Raw genomic sequence first — 17,563 nt, forward strand, 5'->3', positions numbered from 1 at the left:
TGAGAAGCAGGTTTTTCTCCAAGGAGAATAAACTTTAGTGTGACAAAGCATGGAAATTAATCCTGAAGAGGGATTAAGAAAACACCACTAAATCAGCTTTCTTATACTAAAATTAACTCTTTGAGTTCATAAACCAAGAGAAAATATGAGTTAATTAGTTGAAAAAACTTTAAAATAAATTTAAAATACCAACTTTATTCAAGCGTCCTGAATTAGATACTATACAATGTGTTGCTTCCTTCATTTTAATTAAAAACAAAAAAAGCTTTACGGTTGAGCTAGTAAAATAACAAGTAAATGGGACTCATTTTGTTTGCTTTCACTGAAGACGGGCAGGCTAAACAGCGACAAAGGGGCAGAGATGGCTGACTTTCACATGATCCAAAAGCCCTGGAATGCGTTCCCAGGAGTGAAACCACCATCCCAGCCAACCACCACGCTCCACCTAGGCTGGGCTCAAAGATACTGGAGGAGGCCTTGAAAGATCCTACAAAGTAGCCATGCTTTTCTCAAGCTCATCTGTATGCAAATCCATGTCCAGATGGTCAAGCCACACAGAACAGAAACCCACAGAGATGTAAAGAAACAGGTGTTTCCACACACTAGAGGACAAGAGCTCAACACTAGGGTGAGTGTGCAGGAATGCAGAGTTGTTTGCTTGTGCCTGGCTCTCAGTGAGGGTTATTTCCCCTGCACAAGGGAATAATCAGTAGTATTTACAAAACTAGTTTGATTAATAGCCTCATCTACTTGTTGAATGTGGAAAAAAAGAAAAAAAGAGGTTTAGAATTATTCTAAAATGTATTGAACTGAAATAACAGTCCACAACAGCACAAGTGCAGATGGAGCAATCTTTTTTAACCAAACTACTGTAATGTATTTAACATTTCACTGCCAAAATACAGGATCTAACGGATACTGATTCACAATTTAATAAGATTACAAAACATAGTTTGTAAACTTATATTTTAAAAACAATTAATTTTGGTTATGACTTTTTTTGGTAGACTCTTCTTTCTTAAAACTGTAAAAAAAACAAAAAAACAATAATAATAATAATAATAAAGAAAAGAAATATCATTAATACTCAAATGCTGCACTGATGTCCAAATAAAATCTTTGAAACATGGAGTTTGGCCCTAAAACTGTTTTTGGCACCAGTAAACAGCATACTGTCAAACTTTTTATCATGTCAAACCAATCTCAAACAATGAAGGGATTTCATTAATTTCTTATAGAGGTCTGATTTACATCTTTTGTGTTTTAAAAATACAAAAGTTCAACTTACTGATATATTTCACAGCATCATCAATGCTGACATGTTGAAAAGTACATTTTTTAATTAAAAAAAAATCAAAGTACAATCAAAGTTGATTTTATTAAGTATAATTGTCTATCTAGGTACAAGTATTGCAAGTAAACAATAGACTATGTACATGTAGTGTCAAAAAAGTATACAAACCGAATACTTCTTCAGACTAAATTCGAACAATTGAATTTTATAATGTATATACAGTACATAAAAGTACACTGCCTGTCTTTTAGTATAGAGACAAGTATACATGCAGTACACTTAAATAGACTACTTTTTGCCAAGGGCTTTTAGCAAATGATGTAAAAAAAATTAAATAGGGTCATTGCAGACAAAAGAAAAATCCTTATCGAGTTGCAAGTTAATTTAAAACAATTTCGGAAAATATGTATCGATAGAAATAGCTAATTTGGAGAGTTTTATAATAACTAATTAAGGAATTATTAATAAAATTAAAAATATGTTTCTTGCTGTCATGCTTTTTGTTTAGTTTATTTTTTTTTTACAAGGGTTTGAATGAGTAAATAAAAGTACAGAATGCAGAAATAAAACTACATTTGACAAAACATTATAGGTATTATTTAACAATTTTATGTTGGGGAACAGATTTCAAGACATCTTAAAGCTTTTTGAAAAACAATGGATTTAGCATAGCGAGGAGTAGGAATAAGTTTATCAAAAATTTAAACTGCATATTCTTCTGTTGATGGAAGCCAAACAACCAGATGACACCAGATGCTTCTTAAAGCCAAGATATTGATATTGAAAAAACTTTTGGGTCTTGCCCAAGATCCCATGTTTATCAGACTTCTCTATTAGTTACATAATTTTTTGGAATAATTTTGGAAAACAAAAATATAGAAATTAATTGTTTAAGTGTTATAATTATCCTGGGTAAATTCTAAAAACAAAAATGTTGGTTCCTTAATGGGACAAGTGACTCTTCAAATTATCTGGAGGACCTATTATAAAGAACTTTGCTTATTATTATTATTGCTGTTGTGTCTATTCATCTAGTTAATGGATAACCCCCTATTTGTTGATTGTTGTCATGTGCAAATTTATTTTGTTCACAGTTCACTTTTCTTCCTGTGAATTATCAAATTTACATTTATTATTTTAATTTATTTTTCTGTTTTGACTCTAATTAGTTGATCATTCTGTCACAAATGTGAACTTGAATTTTTCAGAATAAAAAAATAACATCAGCTGACATGATGACATCATCTGTTGGGGGCGCAGCCAGGAGTAGGCTGAACTCTCAAAATGAAAGTTTGACTTCGAGTTTGAGCATTAAAACCTTTGTTTAAAAACAAAAAAAATCGTTTTGTATTTGTGTATTTATCGTTATCCTACGACACAAATACGGCTGCGGTCTGTCCATCCGTTTGGTGAACAGAGCAGCAGCAGACGGGTCTCCATGCGGCGTCGCGTTCAGCGAATGTAACGTACTCTCGGCTGGTTGGATGAAGGCGGTGCCAGAGGTGGCCAAGCAGCAGGGCCTTGCCTTTGTGGGTGTAGAAAGAGAAGATGGCTCCCGTTCTGGACAAACACCTCCCCGGTGCAGCCGGTTCGGGCGACAATAACAACGAAGACGAAGAAGGACAAAGCCTCTGGCAAGTTCCGCTGCTCCTTTCACGACTTTATGTCACAGCGGGGCCTCCGTCGGAGAGGCGCAGCCCGCCGCGGTTCTGCTTTGTCACTGCCGGCTGCTCCCAGTCGCACACCGGCCCGGCTAGCAGTAACGTTAGCACTGACTGGAGCGGTCAGCCCGCTAACTGTACTCCGGCTAACAGGCTAACTAGGTTTATAGGTAACTTTTCATTTGTTTTGCGCTACAGCTCTCTTAACGACGTTTAGGGGTTGTCTTGTAATTTTTCGTACTGTCTCTACTCATTTTGGACGCATTAGGCTCCCGGGATTCGTTCACATACAAGCGCTATAGTTGAGAGTTCATGTGTCAGGAGTTGCTAAGTAAGAACAGCTTGGTTAGCTGCCTTATGAGGGGCACAGCAAGCTGTCAAAAAGAAAACGTTGTAATTTAAGTAAGATGTTAATTGAATTGTAAGTTTGAGTAGTAGCGTTTAGTATTGTTTTAGTTTTGGATAGCATAATCGAGCTTTAGCTCGGCGTCTTCTTATTTAGTGCTTGGGGTCAGTCCTGATGGACGGTCGTTTCCTGTTTTCATGTGCATTCGTGGACTCATGATCTCATCTGTGGGCTGCTGTTGCGTGGATTATTGCTTTCAAAATAAAAGCAAAGTGCTGGAAAGTGTCAGCTAGAGCTTCGTGGTTGTTCTGGTGCTAAAAAGTTTTTGTGCGCTTTTTCCTCCATAGGTCCTCAATACTGAGTGAAGTTTCAACCAGATCAAGTTCAAAGTTGCCATCAGGAAAGAACATCCTGGTGTTTGGTGAGTATTTGCTGTTCTGTCTCAGTGAGACCTCACGCTTCTGCGGTGTTTCTGTGGAGCTTTAGGAGAGCAAACCATCTGCAAACGTCATAGTTGTTTGGGATTACAGCCTTTTCCCGTTTCTTTGGTTTTCCTACGTTTGGATTAAATACATTCTGGTGGGGAAAAAAAAGGAAAAACTGGTATCTTCTGGAATTTTCTAGGGTGTGGCCATTTGAATGAATTTTACGTGTTACATTTTGACAAACTGCTCAATAGTTATATGTGAAATCTTATTATTAAAGCTTGCAAATTTAACTGAGGTTCTGCAAGTTTTTAGCTGAGTTTTAAATTTAAGCAAAAATATTACACATTTGATCTTGGGAAATCCCTTTGCCACACCTTTATCTGAACTCATCTCCTATCTCCATGGAAAACAAAATGTTAATCATCGATGTGTTTTTGTTAAATATTTGTCATGATGGAGAAAATATATATAAGTTCAAAATTGCATACCTGATTATTTACTTTATTCAAATGCTCTGAATCAGGACCAGACAAAAATGCAAGTGGAAAAAGCTTGTTGGTCTGACTTAGGACCTATGCAGGCCACAAGCTCCCTACTCTGCTCCATTCTGATGCATTCATTTGCAGACAAATAGATCCATGTACGTCTTAATTTTCCTCGTCTGAGCTGGCATCTGGCTCAAAACTGATCGTCTGGATAGCTCCAATATTGCTTGTCATTTTTGTTGCACCACTAAAGTTAGCTTGGGGTTGTGAGGGACTGTAAGCTAGTGGGAATGTGTTAACAAAGGGATGATGGGAAATGGTGTCAGGTCACTCTGCACCAAAACAGTCCTCACAACTCAGATGAGAATTAAATGAATTACTGCCACTCTGCAGAAACCTTTTCCTAGACAATGACACTGGTTTTTTATTTTGGCTAAAAATGGCATAATCGATTAAAAGATCACTGTGAACACATTTACAATAGATCAAAAGACAATCAAAGTGGGACTTTAAACTTTATTACTGTTAAAATCAAGGTATTGCCTTTAGTAAAAATAATAAATGTGCATTGTCTGCAGGTGAGGATGGATCGGGAAAAACAACACTTATGTCCAAACTCCAAGGAGCTGATCACAACAAGAAGGGCAGAGGACTGGAGTACCTTTACTTAAGTGTCCATGATGAAGACCGTGATGGTATGTTTACGTCATGCCGCTTTAGCGGTCATAGATTAATAACTATACAGTCACACAACAATATTACTTTAGACATTTGTTGTTGTATCTTGCTTCAATCTTTTTCATTTTTGTGATGTAGACCTTACCCGCTGCAATGTGTGGATCCTGGATGGGGACCTGTATCACAAAGGCCTTTTAAAGTTTGCTGTGACAGCTCAGTCGCTACCTGACTGCCTAGCCGTGTTCGTTGTGGACATGTCTCGACCCTGGACCATTATGGAGTCCTTACAGAAGTGGGCCAGTGTGCTCCGTGACCATGTGGACAAGCTAAAGATTCCTCCAGAGGACATGAGAGAAATGGAGCAGAGGAGTGAGTTCTTCATTCTACCACTTTTTTTTGTGATGGAATAACAACAAAATGCTTTGGTTGACATTTCATTTTATACATAAATCATAGACAATTAATATGCTGTGAATCTACTAAGAATTTCTGTTGCCCTTACTCTCAAAATGTAAATGTCCAAAAACTAGTATTTAAATATATTTATATTTAAAGAAAACTATCCACAGTGAATGCAGCAGAGGCATTTCATGGAAGCAGCAGTGTGGATCTTGCATAAGAAGAGTGCGGCTCCTTGCTGACTGCCTGCTAGCAAAGAAGCAGAGCTCGGATAATGTGTAGCATGGAATGCAGACACTTGATAGCATTACACGTTGTCATGGAGGATTTCTAGGTCATCAGCAGACAGGCCCATGATCTTCAGCTGCATCTTCTGGCTGCAGGCGAGCTCTGCAGATCTTTGAGTGTGGTTCACTCAGATGCTGTTCTGTTAATTTTAGTATCTGTCCCCGTCACACTTATGAACTGCTCTTTTGTGTTTAGAAAGAGGGCTGCTTTTCCAACTGCTTGGTTCAGCCTGCAGGGTTTGGGGTGTAGTCTTCAGAGATGGCTTTTTTGCTGCTCTTTAAGGTCGAACTGAACGTATCCCAAGAATGTTCTGGATTTAAACAGGTTTACAATGTGTAGCTTTTACGTAGGACTTGGGTAGAGGTGAGTGATAACAGTTCTTGATCCTCATGAGCCACTAGGAAACTTTCAGCTTTGAGTAAACAGAGTAAGGAGTAATCTCACAGAGCTGCACATCAGAGCACGCAGCTTAATGGTAAATGCAAAATCCCACATATAGTTTACCTCCTTCTGTGTGAAACAATGAATATTATAAAATAATATCTTAAAGTAATTTCTTTAATCAGTAACAGAGTGCCAGAACCTACGTTTGGTTGAATGATTTAATCGTTTGATGTACAGTAAACCCTTGTTTTTCGCGGGGGTTACGTTCCAAAAAGAACCCGTTATAGGCAAATTCCGTAAAGGAGAAACCTTTAATTTTTTTACAATTATACAATTAAATCCTCTATTATACATTGAAAAGAAAGAACAGACCATTTTACAGGCTCAAGCATTTATTCACAAACAAAAGTACTTTAAAAACGTTTTTTTCAACAAATAACTTCTGTACTTTACTGTCAAATAATAATTTTAATCATCAATGTGAACAGAAGGCTTCATATTGCGGAGATTAGCCCCGCCCACCGCGACCCGAGTAATTGGATTAAACGGGAGAAAATTTAAAATGATTATGGAAAAAATACAGTCGTACAAGTAGTACGACTGTATTTTTTGTAGTACAAGTACAGTCGGACAAATAGTGACTCAGGTGTATTTCACTGCTTTTCAGACTGAGCTGCTGCATCCTGACTCCACTCTGCAGTGTTTTCTTCTTTTGAAGCCCTCGGTGCAGCTGTGTTTGTTCGGTAGAAGAACATAGTGATAGGCAGTTGTTGTCGCTCTTTTTTTCTATATGTTTTAGAGAAATTTGAAATTGCAATAGAATTTACACGTACAATTTGGCAAGCTGTTTTACGTACTTGTACATATTAAACTGCAACGTTATTGAGGCACAGGTAGAGAAGAAGTGGAGTGACTTTTTAGCCAATCAGAATGCAGAACACAATGCACAATGCAAATCCGTGAAAAGTAAACCGCGTTATAGCGAGGGATCACTGTACTGGATTGCAGGACGGTGAAAAACGTTTTTGGTTCTTTAAAAAAAAAAAGTTTTTTCTTTAGGAGCATTATTCATTCATTCATTCATTCATTCGTTCGTTCATTCCTCTTCTAAGCCATTTTGTCCCTTTCGGGGTCACGGGGTTGCTGGAGCCTATCCTGGCCACTCATGGGTGAAGGAGGGAGACGACACTGTGGACAGGTCGCCAGTCTGGCCCAGGACCACAAATCAACACCCATGCACTCTCACATTCACATCTATGGACAATTTAGAGTAACCAATTAATCTATGAAGCGTGTTTTTGGATGGTGGGAGGATGCCAGAGTTTATGCTTGCACGGGGTGAACCCACGCTTGCACAGGGTGAACATGCAAACTCCACACAGAAAGGTCCCCCATTGATGTTCCGTTTCAATTCCCCCAGCCAGGATTTGAACTGGGGGCTTTCTTACTGTGAGGCAAAAGCGCTAAGCATTAAGTTTAGCTTATTTGGACGAAGACTGCCTTGTTTTGTTTAAAGCCTGTTTAGTTTTTTGGTAAAACCCCAAATGAAAATTTTAATGTTGTTTTGATCTGGTTTGAAATCTTGAATAATTGAAAACATAGATTTAAATACGTTTTGTTTTAACATTGGCAGCTGTGAAAAAAATAAAAATCCCAAATTCTTCAACTCTAGTATTGATATTTAGGTTTGTATAACCGGCCTTTACAGCACATTAAAAAGGACAGATTTTGTTGTTTGTGTGCATTTACATGTTAACATCTCCCTTTGTATCTATACAAAGTCTAAAATCAGTGTTAACTTGTTCTAGGGAAGTGTTTACATCTCCACAGTTGAACTTTCTATCACTCTTTTTTTATTATTTTGGCCTGTTTTTGTTCAGCATTTTCACATTGACCAGCATTGTCACCTAACCCTCTCCTATTGAGATTACCTGATTACCTGAAGCATGCCACGCAGATAAAGCATCTCTGTGATGTCTGCAGCACAATGGCAAAGCCTGGTCAGATTACATTGAGTTTGAGTTAGACTGAGCGCCTGAAGTGTGTGGGTGTGTGTGAGGGAATGGCTGTTGTCCAGTAAGTCTTGCAAGTGTCTTGCATCATGTTTTCCCCTCCTGCAGTAGCTGCGTCAGAGAAAAGAAAGGAAGTACACTCTGTTTGTCTGAACTCAGTGGACTGGACACAGAGGTTGCTGCAGTTCTATAGCTAAAAGTAGTTTTATTTGGAAAGTTCTTTTGTCAAATTACAGAATCAAACGACAGTACTGCCACTTGACTGCATTTTAAAAGGCAAAGTAATTCAGACACTCTTGTCGCATTCGGGCTTTTATTTTATGGAAAGCAATAAGTACAGACACATTTTTGGCCTCACCTTTGAGGAGCAGATAATCATGGGTCAAAGTTTGCATGGCTGTGCTACTTTATTTCTATTTTTAAATGACTCTCCAGATCAAGTAATCTTGAGTCTGTTATAAATAAAAAAGAAAAATACCAAAGTGTGTGTTCAAGCTGCTAAAACCATCTCTGTAATTCAAGGCTCACTCTGACGGTTCCTTTGCTGTTCCTGCTGGGAACTGGAAAATCATTTTGGAATATTTCTCAATTTTAGAAGAAAAAAAACAGTATGATGACAAAGGGAAATTCTTTTTTATACAATGTGATTAAATATAGTCTTTTAAATTGCATTCAGTGGATCTTTAACAGGAGGGTAAAATGCTGGTGGAAGGAAAACACTACTTGTGTTTATCTTAGGAAGGTAATGTTAGGCTATTAATTAGTCATGTGATCTGCCTCATTAAGATTCCTGCTGTATTTATTTCACTGAAGATACACACACACACTGACATTCAGCAACGAGGGTTTTGAAAGTAGCATTTCCTTATGCTGTCGCTCTTTTCATAACCTCTATGTTAAATATCAGATGACATCAAAGCATATCTGCATTGTTGTTTCATTAGCTGTAATATTGCTAAGCAGTTTACCTGTTTAAAAAAAAAAACAATGTGCAAATAAGAAAAGACTAATATAATTTCAAATTTTTAGCCTCTTTTTTAAAATTTCTTTTGACATTTTATTGTTTGTGGCTGTTGTTTTCTTGGCATTTAATTACCATAATTGTACAATAATGTGCACTTTAAAACCCTTATCAACATGGGTTCTTGGTAATCTTTTATTTTTATTGTGGTTTTCTTTGCTTTTATGCATAATCTAGTTATTACTTATGGGGAAAAAAAGTCCCACTTTTAAACAAAAATGGCTGGACTCGAATAGAGGAGCCGGTCTGGCGCGTGGGCTGTGTCCCAACTTCATTCTCAAGGCGTCTGAGGAAGTTGGCCAGAACTTCCTGCGTGTAATCCCCATCACCCCAGCCGAACAGCAGGAGAGCACAACAACAAGACTGGGATTGGATTCATTGTGCTCTCCACCTTTTTGCCAAAAATGAGCCTTTTTTGTTCTTTTTTATGTAAAAATGTCCTGAAGTGTGCAACATTTACTGGGTTGCATGTATTTCATTTTAGAATGCTTTTTAAATTAGAAACTTAAGACTGTCAGTAGACCCGCTCGGTGTTTGTAGCGCGTTCTTCCCACTTTGTTCCTGTGCAGACTGGACTGTGGTTGTTTATTGTCATCTTGTTGAAAAACTATTGCACATCTGTGGAAAAGATTCTTTACTGTTTGTTTTGCTCAAATAGAACTTTTAGTTTTTGCATTGATTCTGCCTTCAAACAAGCATAAACTAACTGCAGTTCTAACTATTCTGATAAGACATCTTTAGCTGTGTTTCTGGTATTAGTCTGAATGGACTTTTTATGCTCTTGTTTTAAAAAATATACAAATAAATGATAATGTGTTATGTTATTCATTTTTAATATTTTTATATTAGTCACAAATTACCTCTTATGTTTTTGGATGTTGTGCTCCTTATAAACATTAAAAAATAAGATGAACTGGGAGGTCTCAAAACATTTTATATTGAATTTATTCTAAGTTTTAAAACAAACTATGTATGTTGTAGAAATCAAACAGTATTTAATGCTTGCAAAAGGATTTTAAGGTCACGATTGAATTTGGGGGCATAATTTAAGTGAAAAGACACAACTTTGCACAACTTTTCTTTTTTTAAAGCTATGTATTTAGAGATTTTTTACAAGGTACCAATACTATTACAACATGGAGACTTTTAATTTTTATTGCATAGAAATGTGATTCTCTTTTCTTTAATGAAGCCTATAATAAAAAAATGTTTTTTTGTCTCTTTCAGTGGTAAAAGCTTTCCAAGAGTACATAGAACCAGAAGATGGCACCCCGTCCTCCCCACGTAGGGCCACAACATCAGGAGAAGATGAGGCAGTTGTGTTACCACTCGGAGAAAACACACTAACACACAACTTTGGCATTCCAGTGCTAATAGTTTGCACTAAGGTAAAGACTTCACAATTTGTGTTTTTATAGGTTAGCTTTTTTTGTGTGTGTGTGTAAGTTGTTTCAAACATTTCATTAAAAAAACACTGGATTAAAGTCTAGCAGCTCCATTTACCACTTAAACCTGTTGCCGTGGTAACATTAAACCAGAAAAAAGCTCTTTTTGGAAAAGTGCTGAATGCACCTCCTGCTTTGTTGTTGTGCATTTTTCAGATCACACCTTTCAATCCTCCTGCTTTTATTGTAATTTTTTTTTCAGGGCAACTTCTGCAATAAAAAGGCCTTTGAACCATAAAGAGGAATTATATGCAGACTTTATCATCAGGCCCATTACTTTAGCTTCCTCAAACATATTTGTGTTCAGACCTTTCTGACTGGCATTTGTGTTCAATTCCTTTTTCTGTTTTTCTGTTCATAAGAATCTAGTTTTTTTTTCTGAAGAAATCTATTACTTGTTGTCTGTTTTTAGACAGAAACTGACTTTAAACGGCCTTCTTGATGACCTTTGGCATTAAGATCTTCTGATATGGTAACTTGTGAGAGTTGGTTAAAGGCACACCTTAAAGGACACATGAGGCTCGTGAATGATATTAATCAACATTCAAAAGATATTAGGACGATGTCTGTGGTCTTTCACATGATTGATTAACCTTTTTTTCTAGAAGTTTTCTTTGAGAACTTTGAACCAAGGAACATTTTTATTGGCAATTATAAAGAATATTAATAAAAATCAGGCTAACTTCTGGCTTTACATGATGCAGCAAAATATATCTCTGCCAGTTTGAAGTTTTACACATCCTATAATTTGTTGATGATTTATTGACAAAAACAATCAGAATTTTACTCCCGGGAAACTTTCCTATACAATGATCTTCAAACTTTTTTTTTTCTTTTCACCAAACTACAAATGTGTTAAGTTGTAGCTACAAATGTGAAATTCCTAAGTTAGGTTAGAGACACCAAAGAAGGGAAGTGTTTAGTTACTAAATCTCTCTCTTTTTTTTAAGGGCCTATATCATGCAAAATCAGTTTTGAGCTTTTAAGTGTATCAAAAAGTTTATTCCACACGAAAAACAATCCCAAAGTGTTCTCGCATCTCTAAGTATTCCTCGGAAAACCTGCACTCTGGGCAGCAGCCCCTCCCAACCCAAGAAAACAAGCGGGTTCTCACTTTGTGATGTAGACCAGTGAGAGCAGCCCCCTCCTGAAAGAGTTTGTGCTGATGGCTCCTCCCCCAGAATAACACACACACACACTTACTCAGTGGAACTAGCAGTGATGGACTAAATGCTTTCCTATTATCAGCTCAATATGCACATCCATCTTTGCAAAAGTGTGGATCCTACTTCCGGATTTGAAAATTACTAATATGTCATAAAAAATGTGTTCTTTTGTGTGCTAAATGTAATATATTATCATATACATGGATATTGTTTACTATAAAAGGCTTAAGAATAGCATGGTATAGGCTTTTTAAAAAGAAAAGAAACCTTTTAGGTGAATGCTTGTTAACCACTCTGCACATCAGGCATCACCTAAATAACTTTTGTCATTCTTTCAGTGTGATGCAGTCAGTGTTCTAGAGAAGGAGCATGACTTCAGAGACGAGCACTTTGATTTCATCCAGTCCCACATCAGGCGATTCTCCTTACAGTGTATCCTTCCAATGTTATGGATCAGTAATGTTTAAAATCTTGTTTTTCTTTTTTTCATTGTGTCTTTATTGGCTCTTTGCTCAATCTATGAGGTTACTCCCTTAACTATATGAAACAGACGGAGCTGGCCTGATCTATACCTCAGTAAAAGAGGAGAAGAACCTGGATCTGCTTTACAAATATATTTTACATAAGTTGTATGACTTTCAGTTTGTCACTCCTGCGTTAGTGGTGGAGAAAGATGCAGTGTTCATGTAAGCTGAACTAAACGTATTCTCTTTTAAGAAGAGACTACATTTTTCCACACAAAGCCTGGTTGACACATTTATCTTTTTTTAGTCCATCAGGATGGGATAATGAGAAGAAAATTGGGATTTTGCATGAAAACTTCACAACAGTTAGACCAGAAGATCCATTTGAAGATTTTATTACAAAACCTCCAGTACGAAAGGTATGACGAATATGAAAACGAAGACAGTGTTGATTGTTTTTGTATAATAATGGAACTATCATCAATGTATCAGATTATTATAAATATTAGAGAGTATTTTACATCACGCAATGTTTTTTTTTCTTCAGCTGGTTCACGACAAGGAGATTTGTGCAGAAGAAGAGCAGGTATTCCTCATGAAGCAACAGGTAAGTGTGCAGGGATGGAAGGAATAGGATGAATTTGACAAATAGGTTTTGTATTTCTAATTTCTAATTGAAAGGCTCTTGCTGGAAATGATTCAATCTATCTGTTCTGCTGTGTTTTGCAGTCTTTGCTAGCAAAGCAGCCAGCTACACCAACAAGAGGAGCAACAGTAAGTCTCAGAAGGGCCATGAGACCTAACAACATTTATTTACGTATTTATTTCATGAACACGTGTGTTTTCCTTTAGGAGTCTCCAGGACGGCCGGCTTCAGTGTCCCCCAGGCCTGCCGGTCGTGGCCAACCCACTGTAAGCAGCAGCTCGCCATTATCTACTGTCAAGAAGCCTGACCCTAACATGAAAGGTGAGAAAAGCGATTTTATTTTATTTGAGAATATATCACTGTTTTTGATGCGTAACATGGATGTTTAGACCCCATCAAAACTGCTTTGATTCCAAACTTTACCTAATTTAGTTCCATTTATTGAGAGAAAAGAAGTTCAAATTAAAAGCTAATAGCTGCTAGTTGTCAGTTTTCCTTTAGTTTATACCAAACTGGAGACTATTTTAACCAAACACTCTGCAGCAGGAGTGTTTGGTTTCTAAACAAAGTTACCTCGACATACATCCCTGGTATATTCCTGTTCTCAGAGCTGGTGATTTTTGAAACATATCCTCGGTTATTTTTTTTACTTTCCTCAAAGAATATTTTAGAAATTGTTCTTTTTTTTTTTTTTAGAGCATTGTATTGGGTTGTTCTTACAACACTTTACCAACTCATAAGTGTTTCTGTTTTAGCGGGGGCTGCAAACGAAGGAGTGCTGGCCAATTTCTTCAATAGCCTGTTGAGTAAAAAGACGGGATCACCCGGTAGCCCAGGAAGTGGAGCAGTTGGCGCTGGAGTGCAAGGGTCTGCCAAGAAAACAGGTATAGTCCTCCATACATGCATCTACTACACACACGTGTGATTCTTATCTCATTTTATGTTTATTATATCAGAGAGGTCTTTTGAATGCAGTCATATTTCTAACTTTAACAGAAAATCTATAAAAAATAAAGATTAATATGAGATTTTAATAAATGAAATGGTGATGATTAAAAAAACATTGGTCAGCTAATGGAAAAAAAAATGAACTCAAATATGGGAGGAGAAGCAAGAACATTAGCAATAAATAAATTATCATCATGCAACTAATTATATGTCCCATTTTAGTGAAAACTGCCTTTGGGCACATTAAAAACAAAGCCTTTATGTGAATATATCTCAAATTTCCTGAACAGAATTTCTGTTCCAAGAATCTCTTTTTTTCCACTTAAGCATTTGCATCTTTTTGAAGTGCGTTTAAAATGTTAAAGAAAAAAAAAAAAGAGAAACGATCCGTTTTGCTGCCACGTCTTCTCAGTGACAGCAGGGATTGCTGAAGTGATCACATGCATACATGCAAACGCTCCTGCCGTGTGGCATTTTATCTCCTCCACCCGTGTTAAGCCTGTTAAAGGTGGATATGGCAAGGTGTCTGTTTTGACTGAACTCCTGACCTCTGAGGAAGCTTCTGACGGGCCTGAATGCACTGACACAACCCGCTGAGGTGCCTGCATGGAAACCAATGTTGTGCAACGTCATATCTCACTGCGTGCTAAACTAATTCCTTTGCTCCAAATCACCTTTACTGCTATCCACGTTGAAGGTTGACATCCTAAACTTTGCCTTTTCTCATCCTAACTGAGGGAAAACTGCATGACTACATGTTAGACTGATTTTCGCATGCGTGCTAACTGCGGCTGCAAGTCACCAACCATCAGCATGAGAACACATCACCATCCAGCCATCATCAGCTTGCCGGCCAAAACCAACAAGTCTGAACACGCAGAAGCTACAGGAGATTACTTTTGGCCTTTTTTTTTTTCTCCTCTGTTTTTCCTCAAGGGCAGAAGCCGGGTTTGACTGATGTCCAGGCAGAATTGGACCGAATGACTCGCAAACAAGACTCCATGGTTCCAGCTAACAACATACCACCGACGGAGAACGAAGCGTGAAGGCAACAAAACCAGCTTCATTGTGTACTGCTTTATTACCCTTGGAAAAATCGATGTACATGTGAGCATAAAAATGAAAAAAAAAAAAAGACCACTTTCCCCAACGCCTGTACCAGTCAGCGCACACCAAATACGTTTCAGATGCTACAGAAAGTCTCAGAAAGATTGGAAGATCGTGATATGAGAGGTGGAGATATTAATGAGATTATAACTACTGAGGGCTTGGCCTTATGCTCTCCTCTCCTGCTGAAAATGTAATGGGGGGGGGGGGGGGGGGATGTGTGGACCCTCCCTGGCGGCCCGTCTGATTCGTTGGGCTGCAGGCCCCAGTTTTTTCGGGGGGGGGGTACATCTCATGGTTTTCAAGAGTGCTATGATACTGGTCCTGTGGCGCCTGGTTATGCCTGTCTCGTGGAAGGAATTGGTTTGACATTGGAAGGTGTTTAAACTCTAAATACTGAGAAGAGGAAAATCAAATACTCGCACACACATGTAGTATGTCAAAAAACAAATGATTCTGGTGTATTTATGCAATGCTCCTCTTTATTTTATTTTCAGCGCCGTATGTTGGTTTAAGGATTATTGGTTCAGTGCTAAAAAAAAACAATACTGACATCATGATGCTAATGATGTGACAGCATATCAGTTGACTCACCCTGTTCATCTCAAAGGATTCTGTAAATATAGAAGAAGAAAAAAATTCAGGTTCAGGTTTACTCTTTTTTTTTTTTTTTTTTTTTTTTGTACAAAGTGCATTTCTGTCCAAAAATAGCATGTCTGACTGGACAAAGACTGATTGGAATTCTTAGAACCTGCATTGAGTTAGCTTTTTTTAGCGACAGGTTTGGGGGACGGGTTGGGCATCTTTCCTACTGTAACTCCTAAGTGCCTCGCAAGGTTAGCTGTTGGTGTCATAGCAGAGGTTCTGGTCCACAATGGAGGGAATGCACTGTAGCTCCACCGCTTGAAGTTTTCCTCCCATTTTTGTTGATGTACAACAAGCCCTGTGGTCTGCTAACTTTTTCCAATTCTGTGAGCTTAAGTTTAATGCATTGAATTCCTAATGTAAATTATTACAGTTGTTAAAGTCCCACCTGATGGATCTGAATATGTTCCTCCATCTACTGCGGTTGATGCTACTTATTTTCAGCTAAAATACATGCAGCTGCTTGACGGAAAAAAACAAACAGAATCTGTATCCTTCAGTGTTTGACAGCACTTACCTCTTCATCCTTTGTTTTCACTCTGTACTTTTCATGTAAGTTAAAACATTCCCAGTTTCTAAATGACAGTAGTTGTAGAAACATCCCTGATTTAAAAAAAAAAAAAAAGAAGAAAAAAAGGGTTAAACTTTTTTTGTTCAGTGTCCATTAAAATTGACAGCCATCACATTCAATGTACAGTAAAGGCCATCTTGCCTTCACAGGAATACTCCTAATTTGTGTCTTTGAAGGGTTGCTTGATTGTCTTTTATTTCTGGTCTTTTTTTTTTTGTAAAAGCTGTATCATATCAAAAGAATCTGTTTTTTTTTTCTGACACGATAATGAAAAAAGAAGTGCACACTAACATTCTTAACTATATGCAAGGTCCTATTGAAGGCCATGTATGGTGTAGACTGTAGCTTTGACAGAATTATGGCAGTTGGGAAGATTTTAGCTGTTAAAAAAAATAATGGCCAAAAGGACACAGTTGGAATTGGATTAAAAAACCAAAGATTGCTCCTGTAGTTCCTGCTACACACGTTCCTATTCTGTAATGTTCCATCAAATTAAGGTCTAACTCTTTTTAACACCATGTCAACGTATAAACATACCTTTATCCCGTCTACCATGCTCAGTTTTTTTTTGCATCACATTTATGTAAGTCGGTGATCGGAAGTGGGACTTAAACATTTTTTTTTCAAACTTTTACTCTACGAATACAGTTTGTTTTCACAGTGTTGTGTTAATAAAACATCACTCAATTCCCCTTCATTTGCTTTACTAAATCATCTATTCAAATTAATTTCTAATCATTTGTAGCTAAGGATAAAGCACAATTAATAGCCAGTGATGCCATGTTTTGAAATGAGCACCTCTTGCCTTGAAAACACATTGCTTATCTGTTTTGCCTTACCTTTTTAAGTTAAGAACAGATATAAAAGGATGATTAACAACAAAACTTCGATCTTCATCTTGTGATTACCCCTCTACTTTTTTTTTTTTTTGATTTGCCAAATGTCACTGTAAACGAAGGACCTGTGACCGGTGTTTCTGATGCGTGCCCGTACTTGCATTTGGCATTTCGCTGCATCGATGGAAGCGCTCCGGCTCCTCCTCGTGTCTTTTACACTTGCTCTTTGCAAGGATTTGTTGTTACTCTCAAGATTGAATAATGAACAGTTGTTACCTTTTGGTACTCACCTGTCAATCGCAAAGAATTGCCTTTTCACCTCCTTAAAAAGAATTGCCTTCAACCACTCGGCAGTGTTCGCCTCCACAAGACTTTCAGCTTCAGCTTCTAGCCCTTTTGTACTGAAAATATCAAGACGATTGAAGGACATGACTTGCTGCATTTGGGTGTTCTGGATGAAAAAGTTTGTATGTCTAACTCATTTCTGTAGCCTCCAAGTCGCCATATTGTTTTTAGCTTAAAATGCCTTCAATGATACGGAAATGTTTATCAGACCCACGGCTTAAATAAAACCAAGGATCGAGACGTGTGTTTTCTTTTTGTCTGCACTCATTTCACTACTTTTAGCAACTGCATTGCTTTTGACATCAATAAAACATCCAAATAATCCTCAACTGTCTATGCAAAAGGTGTCTTGTGTTTTTGCAGTTAAGCTTTAGATTTCTGAGTTTTAAGCATG

General features: G+C 37.5%; 1 protein-coding gene across 6 annotated transcripts; it reads left to right on the top strand.

Moving 5' to 3' along the window:
• Positions 1-443: 443 nt before the first annotated feature.
• dync1li2 (dynein, cytoplasmic 1, light intermediate chain 2) lies at positions 444-17,409 on the top strand. Of its 6 annotated transcripts, none has more exons than XM_078944394.1 (13): positions 444-628; positions 3,649-3,722; positions 4,793-4,909; positions 5,031-5,261; positions 10,224-10,384; positions 11,946-12,039; positions 12,158-12,293; positions 12,379-12,490; positions 12,619-12,678; positions 12,801-12,845; positions 12,924-13,038; positions 13,473-13,601; positions 14,602-17,409. In XM_078944394.1, exons 3-13 carry the CDS (start codon positions 4,822-4,824, stop codon positions 14,709-14,711), a joined length of 1,281 nt encoding a protein of 426 aa, XP_078800520.1. In that variant the 5' UTR covers positions 444-628; positions 3,649-3,722; positions 4,793-4,821; the 3' UTR covers positions 14,712-17,409. The 6 variants fall into 6 exon arrangements, with proteins under 6 accessions (XP_078800520.1, XP_078800522.1, XP_023809182.1 ...); XM_078944396.1 differs by having other exon boundaries at positions 14,607-17,409; XM_023953414.2 differs by lacking the exon at positions 444-628 and adding an exon at positions 2,514-2,928 and having other exon boundaries at positions 14,607-17,409.
• The last annotated feature ends 154 nt before the right edge of the window (positions 17,410-17,563 follow it).

The sequence above is a fragment of the Oryzias latipes genome, chromosome 3 (assembly GCF_053564925.1).
Source record: "Oryzias latipes strain Hd-rR chromosome 3, Olatipes_Hd-rR_3.1".
In the NCBI taxonomy this organism is placed as follows: domain Eukaryota; kingdom Metazoa; phylum Chordata; class Actinopteri; order Beloniformes; family Adrianichthyidae; genus Oryzias; species Oryzias latipes.

Coding starts and splice junctions, on each gene's coding strand:
- dync1li2 (XM_023953413.2), top strand. CDS start 2,843: ATGGCTCCCGTTCTGGACAAACACCTCCCCGGTGCAGCCGGTTCGGGC. Junction 2,929..3,648: donor GAAGAAGGACAAAGCCTCTG/GCAAGTTCCGCT, acceptor TTTCCTCCATAG/GTCCTCAATACTGAGTGAAG. Junction 12,294..12,378: donor GAGAAAGATGCAGTGTTCAT/GTAAGCTGAACT, acceptor ATCTTTTTTTAG/TCCATCAGGATGGGATAATG.